Consider the following 13,054-nt stretch of genomic DNA (forward strand, 5'->3'; position numbering starts at 1 on the left):
AAAAAAAAAAAAAAAAAAAGATTAGTCGAAATATTTTACCTGATAAAACACCTTGGATTGAATCAAGAGTTATAGAGGCAGCAAGAAAAAACTTCAATGATGCAAACTCGTCTTTAATCACATGGCTATTGCTGAATAGCCCAACCCAAACATCATGTCCTATAAGTATAGCAACCACTATGCAGAGAGCAAGAACTAAAGACAACTTAACGGATACAGAAGTCGCTTTCTTTGCCCCTTTTACATTTCCTGCTCCAAGTTCATTGGACACACGCGTGCTGCAAAGTTTTTGAAATATACATTATTTTAAAAAAACAATATTACTATGAGATGAATACAAAAGTATTTTGAAACAATTATTGATGAGATGAACAAACCTTGCAGCTGCGCTAAGTCCGCATGTTAACATGTAGCTAATTGATTCCGTGTTGACGCTGAATGAGATCAATATTACACACAATAAGCTACTTTTTGTTGATGTAATGTAAAAAAAACTTGTATAAATTATGAGAGTGATATAATAAAAAAAAGATAAAAATAAAAGCATACCATATAGCTACCAAAGAGGTGGTGATTTCTGGATTTGGCATCAATCCCGCCAAGAACACAAGAATCTCGAACGCCCAATATTCTAAACTGTTGCAATAAAAATAGTATTTTCAACTTCAAAAAGCATATGAAATTTTGCTTGTTAACATGTATGCCGGGTGTGTCACAACGACAATACTAACCCAAACCATTGGCTTTATGGTCAAACAAGTATATAAGAAGTTTTAGTTGAGAATGGTTATTGAATCTGACTTACCATACCATAGCAGTAGAAGGGATGCTTAACGTCAAGTTTAGAACTACATAACGAAACGATTCCAACGAGAATCCAGTCCATGTTTCCTTAAACTTTTCTGAACAAACCACATAAGTTCCGAGAGAAATGAAACCTATCCACAATGAAATAGATGTGGCTATTGGAGCACCAATGAATCCAAGCCCAGTTAAATGCACCAGCGCATACGTAAGACCGATATTAATCACCAAGGGAAGGAACGAGAAGACAACTAGCGGAATAATGATGGATTGTGTTTGGCAAAATCTCAGAATGTTTTGTAAGAACCCGTAAGCAAATAAACCGGGGGATAAGTACTTCATATAGAGTGCAGCTTGTTTGAGATGCTAGCATCTTGTCTAAGAAGTAAGAAGACCGGTTCCGTGAAAAACCATAAGATGGTAATGAGGATGGTGAAGACTAATGAGACAATGCAAGATGATTGTAGATGAACCCCCAACATCCTGTAGTTTTTTGCACCAAAGCCTTGTCCACATAATGTCTCAAGTGCTCCACTTAACCCTGTCTAAAATATTAAGGCTCATTAAATTTCTTTATACACAAAATAACACCCATATATATTATGCATATAAAACACTCATTCAGCATACGTTCTGGATAATACGAAAAAGACAATTTAGACAAAACACATAAGCCCATCCACTTGTCAATACCACTTTTTTTTTTTAATATAATATTTTAGAACAAAAAAATGGGGTTTTGTAACTACTTTGGTCCAAGTGGGTTTATTTTTTATTTATTTTTTATTTTTTTGGGATTTAGTAACGTATGGAGGTAGAAAACAAAAGAAAAATGTTGGATACAAATTTAGCTTGAAGAATAAGGAGTACCATGAAAGCAAAACCGGTGACGGTAGCCCAAGAATTAGCGAGGGTAGCACCGGCAAGCTCATGTTGGCCGAGATGAGAAGCAAACATCACCGAGGTTAAAGGGATACAGTAGTAGAAAACATTGGTGAATATCATTGGAAGAGAGTAAATAATTTGACTCTTTGCTTCTTCCACGTCAATCATTTTTTGAACATATGTTGATGATTTCCCTCGTTATTAAGTTTCTGATTCACCGGAGAAGTACATCGGAGAAGAAGAAGAAGAGGAGAGCAATTAAGGCTCTAACTAACTTTCTTAACAGAAAATAAATGTGAATTACAAAACTTAGTTTAGGAGAATTAATCTCATCTCCTTATATACAAACATCTCATTAAACCAAACTAAGTAAACCAGAGATAACCGATATCTGGTTGAACCAATCCTCATGTATCTAATACGCCCCTCTCAAGTAGTTATCTTCAAAGGTGTCTGGTTTGGAAGATAAAGACTTGACAATGACATCTTAGAAAGCAATCCATAGAAAGGACCTGGATGAAGCGGTTTGGTGAGAATGTCTGCGTGCTGGTTCTCTGATGGTACATGAAAAACCTTGAGCTTGCCAGCTTTAATCTGATCACGAACCGTGTGACAGTCGATCTCAATGTGCTTTGTCCTCTCATGAAAAACTGGATTCATCGCAATATGCATAGCCGATTTATTGTCACAGTAAAGCTTAGCAGGACTAGTCACCTGGAGATGTAGGTCCTTTAAGAGCTGTTGCAGCCAAATAATCTCACAAGTCGCATGCGCCATGCTACGATATTCTGACTCTGTACTGCTACGGCTTGCTACACTCTGTTTCTTTGACTTCCACGAGATCAGAGAATCACCAAGATAAATGCAGTAACCAGTTATTGATCGCCTTGTATCCTTGCAATTTCCCCAATCAGCATCCGAGAAACCATTCAAGCATATCTCTGAATCAACAGAGTACATTAGACCTTGTCCAGGATTATTCTTGATATACCTGAGGACCTTATGAGCCGCCTGAAGGTGAATATCGGAAGGTGCAGAGATAAACTGACTTAGTTGATGGACAGCAAACGTGATATCCGGTCTGGTGATGGTGAGGTAAAGTAATCGTCCAACAAGTTCCTTGTACGACCGAGGATTAGGAAGAGGTGTTCCCATTGTTGCAGTGAGATGGAGACTAGGATCCATTGGAAGTGGACTTGGTTTACAACCAAGTAAACCAGCATCCTCCAACAAGTTATGTGCATATTTTCTCTGACAGACAGAGATACCCTTGGAAGAGCGTGAGATTTCAAGTCCAAGGAAAAATCTAGCAGGTCCAAGATCCTTAATTTTGAATTCAGACCGTAATAATGCCTTCAAACTCTCCACTGCATGATCATCATTACTAGCTATCATGATATCATCAACATAAACCAAAGCTGCAATGAATGATCCAGGTCTCTCCTTGACAAAAAGTGTATTATCCGCAGGTGACTGAATAAAATTTGCACCCAACAAAACAGAGGATAAACGCTTATACCATTGGCGAGAAGCTTGCTTCAAGCCATAAAGAGATTTGTGAAGTCTACATACCGGATTAGGAGGCAAGGTGACATTTGGTGGAGGAATATACCCTTGAGGTAAACTCATATAAATTTCTTCATCCAAATCTCCATGTAAAAATGCATTAGAGACGTCCATCTGTGTTAAACTCCACCCTTTCTTAGCAGCCGCACCAAGTAGTAGTTTCACACTAGTCAACTTTGCCACAGGAGAAAATGTTTCGATGTAATCCAAACCTTCTTGTTGTGTAAACCCTTGAGCAACCAACCTAGCTTTATATCTCTCCACTGAACCATCAGGATTATACTTTATAGTAAACACCCATTTGCAACCAACAACATTCTTACCAGGAGGTAAGGATTCAACATCCCAAGTATGTGCAGATTCAAGAGCATTAAGTTCATCACCTGCTGCATTTGTCCATTTTTCAGATTTCATGGCTTGGGCAAAGGTTTTAGGTTCAGTTTCAAGACTATAAGAGCAAATATAGGATTGAAAAAAAGGATTGAAACGGTCATAAGAAACAACAGAAGAAATAGGATAAGGAGTAGTAAGTGGTTTAGCAAGAGGTTGATTTACTGGTGGTATAAAAGGAAGTGATAACGGTGGGTCTATAGAGGTAAAAGGGACTAACGCACAATGATATTCAGAAAGATAGAGGGGAGTCTTAGTAGTTCGTTTAGGTCTAGCCATGGGTAAAGAAGCAGTACTTGTTCCATGTGTATGAGTAGTGTTCTCTTCCAGAACGATACTAAGATCCCGTGGTGTATGTGATGAAGATGCATGAGATGCATCAGGAAGATCAGGAATATCAATTTCAATAGCATCATCATCAAGAAAAGACATGGAATCAACAAAATGTGATGGTGCAGGCAAAGGAAGTACACTATTGGGAAACATATCAACTGCAGTAGATAACAAATTTGATGTTTTAAAAGGAAAAACATTTTCATGAAAGACAACATTACGAGATATAGNTTATACCATTGGCGAGAAGCTTGCTTCAAGCCATAAAGAGATTTGTGAAGTCTACATACCGGATTAGGAGGCAAGGTGACATTTGGTGGAGGAATATACCCTTGAGGTAAACTCATATAAATTTCTTCATCCAAATCTCCATGTAAAAATGCATTAGAGACGTCCATCTGTGTTAAACTCCACCCTTTCTTAGCAGCCGCACCAAGTAGTAGTTTCACACTAGTCAACTTTGCCACAGGAGAAAATGTTTCGATGTAATCCAAACCTTCTTGTTGTGTAAACCCTTGAGCAACCAACCTAGCTTTATATCTCTCCACTGAACCATCAGGATTATACTTTATAGTAAACACCCATTTGCAACCAACAACATTCTTACCAGGAGGTAAGGATTCAACATCCCAAGTATGTGCAGATTCAAGAGCATTAAGTTCATCACCTGCTGCATTTGTCCATTTTTCAGATTTCATGGCTTGGGCAAAGGTTTTAGGTTCAGTTTCAAGACTATAAGAGCAAATATAGGATTGAAAAAAAGGATTGAAACGGTCATAAGAAACAACAGAAGAAATAGGATAAGGAGTAGTAAGTGGTTTAGCAAGAGGTTGATTTACTGGTGGTATAAAAGGAAGTGATAACGGTGGGTCTATAGAGGTAAAAGGGACTAACGCACAATGATATTCAGAAAGATAGAGGGGAGTCTTAGTAGTTCGTTTAGGTCTAGCCATGGGTAAAGAAGCAGTACTTGTTCCATGTGTATGAGTAGTGTTCTCTTCCAGAACGATACTAAGATCCCGTGGTGTATGTGATGAAGATGCATGAGATGCATCAGGAAGATCAGGAATATCAATTTCAATAGCATCATCATCAAGAAAAGACATGGAATCAACAAAATGTGATGGTGCAGGCAAAGGAAGTACACTATTGGGAAACATATCAACTGCAGTAGATAACAAATTTGATGTTTTAAAAGGAAAAACATTTTCATGAAAGACAACATTACGAGATATAGTAATAGAATGAGACTCTAAATCTAGCAGTTTATAACCCTTATAACCAGTCGGATAACCAAGAAAAACACAAGGCTTTGCTCGAGGTGAAAATTTATTCCTATCATTGACATTAGTAGAAACAAAACATAAGCAACCAAAACTTTTGAGTTTAAGATAATCAGGTTGTTTATCATAAAGCAATTGAAAAGGAGATTTATCATTTAACAAAGGCGAAGGTAAACGATTAATCAAAAACACTGCAGTTAAAACACAATCACTCCAATGCTTCAAAGGTATATTCGATTGATATAACAAAGCTCTAGCCACATTTAAAAGATGTTGATGTTTTCTTTCAACAACAGAATTTTGTTGAGGTGTATATGCACATGAAAATTGATGTATCATCCCTTGTTCTTTAACTATTTCATGAAAAACTAGCTCAGGTGCATTATCGGATCTTATTATTTTGATTTTAGAATCATATTGAGTGGAAATCATTTTGATAAAAACAGGAAAAATAGTAGAAACATCGCTTTTATTACACATCATATAAATCCAGGTTACACGCGTACAGTCATCTACCAAGGTTAAGAAATACCTAAAACCCTCAACAGACTCTATACTAAAAGGACCCCAAGTATCCATATGAATGAGATCAAAGGGTTTCTTAGCAAGATTATTATTTGAAACATAAGCTAGCCTTTTCTGTTTTGCTAAAGGACAAATTTGACACTGAGTTTTATTAGAAACTAAAGACTGTAAAGAAGGAATGACACTAACAAGTTTACTCAAAACAGCTGGTGACGCATGTCCAAGACGCTGATGCCATAGAAGACCAGAAGCAACCGTAGAAGCAGAAAAGGAACAAACCGCAGGAAAAGATGATGAGAGGGTTGTGGATTCTGTCTCAAGAATATAGAGGTTATGATGAAGTCTAGCCCTCCCAATCATCAATCCCCGTGAAAGTTCCTGTATAAGACAACAATTGGGAAAGAAATGAGCAGAGCAAAACAAACTTTGAACTAAACAACTAACACTAATCAAGTTAAAACAAAAATCAGGAACATGAAGAACATTATGCAAAACTAAATGTTGTGTTATGTAAATCGTGCCGGTGTGTGTAATAGGGACCCGAGTACCATTCGGAAGAGTAACTGTAACACTAGAAACGGGAACCATGTCTTTAAACATTGCCAAATCTGAGCAAACATGACTAGACGCACCACTATCAATAATCCAATCATTAGGTGCAAGGAAAGTAGGAAGAGTAGATAAAATATGGTTTTGAAAAGTAAGAGTATGATTCTCATAACGAAGGTTAGTCGAAGGAAAAGGAATTGTACCAGAAGTAGAGGTTTTAGCCATAAAACCATGATCAGTAATGGTAGCAGCAATAGGCTCTTGAGTTTGCACTTGAGTATTGTACTGAGAAATAAGTTGCTGTAATTGTTGTGGTGTTAAAACAGGATTACTGAAAGCATTACCATCCAATCCAGTAGAAGAAGACATTGAAGCAGACTGATTGACCAAAGAATTCGGAGGTGCAAATGAGGTTGGATATGAAGACTGTTCTGTATACACATTAGCAATAGTATTTGCCTTTTGAATAGGATCATAAGGTGCCATCTGCATTTGCATCCTAGGCTGATTCTGAGGCATACGAGGCTGAAAAGTAGACTGTCCTTGCGAATTGCCTTTAAAACCAGTGTTCGTCTTATAACCTGGAGGAAACCCATGAAGCTTATAGCATTTCTGAATAGTGTGTCCTAGACGTCCACAATGGGTACAAACTGGTTTCTGAGTTAGCCTCATCGTATTATACGCAGCAACATAAGTCTGATCACCATCATACGAAACAGGAGCAGAAGATTGAAAAGCCACATTATCAATCCTTGTCAATGGCTTTATAGTTATCTGTCGCTCATCCTGTGTAACCATATTGAAAGCTTCTTCGATTGTAGGGATAGGTTTAAGCATCAGTATATGGCGTCGAGCTTGCTCATAACTTTCATTCAATCCCATTAGAAATTTAGTCACACGACTACGCTGTTGCAAATTCTCCCATTTGACAGCTGCATCACACTCACAACGTCCACAAGTACATACTGGAAGATCAATATAATTTTTATGTTCTTCCCAAAGAGAAACCAAAGCTGTGTAGTAAGTGGTAACATCTAAAGATCCTTGCTCAAGCTTACTAAGCCGTCTCTCAATATCAAAGATTCTAGGAGCATTATCTTGCTTAAAGCGATTGAAAATACTTTTCCACATGCCCTCTGCAGTAGGAATATAGAGCAAACTCTGTCCTATCTTTTTATCTACTGAGTTCATCAACCAAGTACTCACAATATCATTGCATCTAGACCAAGTCCCATAATCACGGTGATTCTCCGGAGGTTTAGTAATCGTACCATTGATAAAACCCAGCTTATTGCGAACATTCAACGCCATCCACATAGATCTCTTCCAAGAAGGAAACTCCGAAGCCGTTGTAAGACGATCTGAGACCAAAACAAGTCCAGCATGATCATTACTATTGAGATAAAAAGGATTCTCATACTGATCCATCTGAAATCGCGGAGGCTCAACGGAACTAGTCATCGGATTCAAAGGAGGAACATTAGATCCCATAGTTTTAGGGATTTGAAAAGAGAATTCGTGACGAATTTGTAAAAGAAAAGAAAAGAATCGACACGAGAAAGGTCAATCAAAGAAATAAAGCAAACAGAAGAAGAGAGAAACAAAGAATGACTCCGACGATAAGCTCAAAGATTGTAACAATAAGGATTCTCACAATCCGAAGAAAAGAAATCGAGCAGCTCATCTCTTTCAATCAACTTCTCACAAAGATTCCGATGATAACAGATGAAGCGGAAGACTCAAGAGCAATGCTCTGATACCATATTAAGTTTCTGATTCACCGGAGAAGTACATCGGAGAAGAAGAAGAAGAGGAGAGCAATTAAGGCTCTAACTAACTTTCTTAACAGAAAATAAATGTGAATTACAAAACTTAGTTTAGGAGAATTAATCTCATCTCCTTATATACAAACATCTCATTAAACCAAACTAAGTAAACCAGAGATAACCGATATCCGGTTGAACCAATCCTCATGTATCTAATACTCGTCCTCCTTCACCTTCATGGTCATCCACCGACGTCGAATCAACCATTGTATCTTCAAGGACTTTTGGATTTGGTTAGGATCGGAGTATGGAGAAGACGATATTTTTTTATTTGTGAATGTGAAGAACTAAATAAAGGATTAAGTGAAGAGCTTTAATGGGATGTGTTCAAAGGACCTGTCTATGTCAGAGGAGATGCCAATCAATTTCGACTCTTCACAAACACGAGGAAAAAATAAGAAAAACAAGTAAAGGTACGCAAAAAGAGGTTTATTAAATATAGTATTTTTTTTTATAAGGTTTATTAAATATTAACATGAAACTAAAATATTAGCACACTCACAAATCTCACTAATGAATTTTATATTAACACGCAAGACCCAACAAACAAGTAGAAAAAGCCAGAAAATAATTAGCGGATCTTCAGTATGTCGTTCGAGCAAACACACTAATAATAGTTTGGAGAATACGTAAAAATTAAAACGGATATAAAGTAAATTTTTCCTAGAAAATAATACTTATATTTATATACGAATATTCTTGGCGGATAAAATTTAGTTGCATTAAATATCTTCTTCTTATTTGTTCTTTTTCTTTTTTTTTTTAATGTAGTTTGTCTTTTTAAGTTATACTATTCTATTAGGAGCTGTCAAACCAAAAAAAAAAAAAAATGATAGTACTCTAATAGGAATCAAGTGGATTCCTAATATTTAGCTTCTGATTATGATGTGCAGGTGTGGTCCTTCTGCCGGCTCAATATTATTCGAGTTTGGAGGGATTTTTCTTTTAGGCGGCTCACATAGATATTTTCTTTACTGAAAAATACATATTCGAATTTATTTTATTATTATTGGAGTATTTTGACTATAAGATTTGAAATATTATGATTTCTTTGTGTCACTATGACACTATCCAAATTTTATACTTATGTATATATTCAAAAAGAAAAGTTATCGATCTTTTTTGTTATTAAATTCGGAGTTTGGCCGGGACCATCGTAGCTCCCAACCCTACAAAGTAAATTAGCAAGGCAGTCCAGCCACCATCTAAGTAAATAAAAAGATTTTGTTTCAGGCCACAAAAAAAATTCTAACTAAACGGCTAGTTTTAGAAAATATTAGTTTGGTCAAATGGTTCACGTCAGGGTCTCTTGTCCAAACATTTTCCTACTTGTGCTTTAGATGTATTACTCTCTCGGACAAGTACTAACCGGTAAAAAAAAAAGTTGTTTCTTGCACAACATGCTCAAAGGCCCTGCGCACTAGCATTCTCTGTCGTCGACGGTAACCGATATCTTCTAGATCTAGATTTGTTAATGGAGGTTCAATAATAGATAGAAATAACGTTTATAATTATTAATCATAACTAAAACTGTGCGCATTAAGAAAGTTAATCAAATCTCATTCACGTGGGAACTATATACATATCCAATACGGCAACTTGAAAATACAAATAGATAACATCATGTTGTTTGATAGTATTTGATACTTATTGTTAGAGGTTGCATAATCTAAACCATTATACATCCGATGACTCTTAAATCTTAACTATACATATTTTTCAGAGGTTGCATGGTGTACTGTTTATCACTCAAATTTCCCAATTTTAAAAGTAATGCAAGAGCGTCCAAATCTTTTGATATTCGTGTATATTGCTTAAGAAAATAAATGTGCTTCAAACAGAGGCAACATTCAGCTTTGTCCACTTCCGGAAAATTGTCATCAGCAAAAGAGATGAGGATTGGCAGAACATTCCACATATCAGACCAAACCACAAACCCTGTTTTCACCAAAAAAAAAAAAAAAAACAATATCAAAGTAATGAGTCAAAAGGCAACAATAAAACTATACCAATCTCAAAAGAGAGTCAAGCATTTTACCTTGGCGTAAAACTTTAACTTGAAACCACAAAAGGCAGATTCCAACTAAGTAGAATGTTCCCAAATTTATAACCGTGACTAAACGCTGCCATCCGCATCCTCTTGCAACTCCTGTATAAATCAAAATAAATGAGTTTAATTTTCGCGCTTGATGATTCCAAAAAAAAAGTTTTCTTCAATCTTTATACCTGATAGAACACCTGGGATCGAATCAAGAGTTATAGAGGCAACAAGAAAAAATCTCAATGATGCAAACTCGTCTTTAATCTCAAGACTATCGCTATATAATTCAACCCAACCATCATGGCCTACAAGTATAGCAATCACTACGCCAAGAGCAAGAAACAAAGACAACTTAACGGACACATAAGTTGCTTTCTTTGCGCCTTTTACATTTCCAGCTCCAAGTTCGTTGGACACACGCGTACTGCAATAATTTTACATTTTCGAAACAATTATCATACATATACAAGATGAATCCAAAGTATTGTTGAAACTATTTGAAAAGATGAGCAAATTACCTTGCAACTGCGCTAACTCCGTATGTTAACATGTAGCAAATCGATTCCGTATTGACACTGAATATATTTAACATTACACAAAATGAACCATTTTTTTTTATGTTATATAAAACATTAACTAACTTAAAATTATCAATAAAAAAAAAACTTACCATATAGCTACCAAAGAGGTATTAGTTTCTGGATTTGGCATCCCTCCTGCCAAGAAAACAAGAATCTCGAACACCCAATATTCCAAACTGTTGCAACAATATATAGTCTCCTGCCTATCAAGTTTTTTTTTTTTTTTTTGTCAATATGTACTACTTGGTTTTGACCCCGGGATGTGATTATAGTGACTACCACAAACCACTAGCCACTAGGCTTTATATTTTTCTTTTTTTTGGTATGCGCACTAGGCTAGATATCTTGGTCAAAAACAGATAAAGTTATTGATGTGACTTACCATACCATAGCAGCAGAAGGGATGCTTAATGTCAAGTTTAGTACTACATAACGGAATGATTCCAACGAGAATCCAGTCCATGTTTCCTTACACTTGTCTGAAAACATCACATAAGTTCCGAGAGAAAGGAAAGCTATCCACAATGAAATAGATGTAGCTATTGGAGCACCAATGAATCCAAACCCGGCTAAATCAACTAGAGCATATGTGGTACCAATGTTAATCACCAAAGGAGCAAACGAGAAGATCACTAGCGGAGTAACGATGGATTGTGTTTGACAAAATCTCAGAATGTTCTGTAAGAACCCGTAAGCGAATAAACCAGGAGCCTGGTACTTCAGATAGAGAGCAGCTTGTTTTGAGATGCTAGGATCTTGTCTGAGAAGTCCGAAAACCGATTCTGTGAAGAACCATAAGATGGTAAAGACTAACGAGACGATGCAAGATGATTGTAGATGAATCCCCATCATTTTGTAGCTTTTTGCACCATAGCCTTATCCACACAATGTCTCAAGTGCTCCACTTAACCCTATCTGAAAATAAAGAGAGACATTAAGGTATGTTATTAAAAAAAAAAAAAAACAATTTAGACAACAGTCATAAACCCCACTCTAGACGTTAGACGCCTTAAACAAGAAAGCAAACTGGTTTTGTGCATTCTTTAAGATTATTATAGGTTTTGGTTCAGGATTTAACGAATTAGCAAAATAAAAGAATAATAAAACCGAAGAGAGACATGGACTAATTAGACTAAAAACGAACTAGTCAAATAAAATTTTTAGAGACATGGTTAATCTAGAATCCAATTTTGAGTCTATCATTGAGTTTAGTTCATTTATGCTTGAGGAAAAAGGAATTACTGATACCAAGAGGGCAAAACCGGTGACGGTGGCCCAAGATTTGGCCAGGGTGGCACCGGCAAGCTCTAGTTGGCCGAGGTGAGAAGCGAACATCACAGAAGTCATAGGAATACAGTAGTAGAAAAGATTGGTGAATATCATTGGCAGAGAGTAAATAACCTGAGCCTTTGTTTCTTCCACGTCGATCAGTTTTTGAACCCAAGTTGATGTTCTTCTCTTTACTTCATCTCCTCCACCTTCATGGACATTCAATAACGGAGAGCTCGTCGTGGGATCGGCCATTCACTTGGTGAAGAACTGAAGAAGGAGGAGTATATATCCAACGTATTGTTATAATAATAGGAAGCTCTCATGATCACTAACAACCTCACGAAAGTTGGAACATTGGATTTAATACTAACCTGTATTACGACTTACGATATGAAAACTAGAATCGGTACTAGAATCACAAATGAACTGAAATACACAAGTACTATATTACTATTGAAGCCCTTGAAAAGTTGATGAAAATATTTTGATTTGTCTCACTCTAATTAAGACAATTAATAGAAAAAGACGGAACACAACTGCGATCATGTACGTTGTCCCCATTTACAGCGAGTGTAGTTAAAACTTCAAAGACGTGGTCAGCAAGTGACCAAATCATTAGGACATCTCTTACATTGAAGAACGTTTTCAATACTTAAAAATGGTATGGACAGTTTGAATAAATCGACTTCTGATTGATGATTCACGTTGAACCTAATGGTCCAACAGTGTTTCACTCTTGAGAATATCTTCTACAAAAATCTTTACCTGAACATATGACTTCGCTGGCGATAAAAAAAAATGAAAACTGTCTACTTAAAAATTCAGAAGCTAGAGAAACAGTTCACCAAGAAAACACATGAGCTCCTAGAAATGGTGTATTTGTTGTTTTGTTAGGAATGAAAATATTAAATTGGTTAATAAAATATATGTAGCAAAGTGAAGTAACCTGAGGTTCAGAAGCTAAAATATCTTTAATGGCAAAAAAAAAAAAAAAAAAAA

General features: G+C 36.3%; 1 protein-coding gene, 1 long non-coding RNA gene and 1 pseudogene across 2 annotated transcripts in view; all 3 read right to left on the minus strand.

The window, feature by feature from the left end:
- Window positions 1-8,448, minus strand: part of LOC104707002 — a 9,423-nt pseudogene extending 975 nt beyond the window's left edge.
- The window catches only part of LOC104788516 (protein DETOXIFICATION 19-like), an 8,260-nt gene continuing 5,001 nt past the window's right edge, over window positions 9,796-13,054 (minus strand). Inside the window, exons 6-7 of the mRNA XM_019227713.1 lie at window positions 10,200-10,310; window positions 9,796-10,099 (exon numbers count right to left, since the gene is read on the minus strand). Of these exons, the coding sequence (XP_019083258.1) occupies window positions 9,864-10,099; window positions 10,200-10,310 (347 nt within the window). The 3' untranslated portion in view covers window positions 9,796-9,863. The remainder of the gene's footprint in view (window positions 10,100-10,199; window positions 10,311-13,054) is intronic.
- Window positions 11,183-12,495, minus strand: LOC104788505. The gene is made up of 3 exons (XR_002032761.1): window positions 12,427-12,495; window positions 12,185-12,322; window positions 11,183-11,698 (listed from the first exon to the last, which is right to left on the minus strand). It is a non-coding gene; the product is annotated as an uncharacterized LOC104788505 (long non-coding RNA).

Source organism: Camelina sativa, chromosome 1, assembly GCF_000633955.1.
Source record: "Camelina sativa cultivar DH55 chromosome 1, Cs, whole genome shotgun sequence".
NCBI classification, from domain to species: Eukaryota; Viridiplantae; Streptophyta; class Magnoliopsida; order Brassicales; family Brassicaceae; genus Camelina; species Camelina sativa.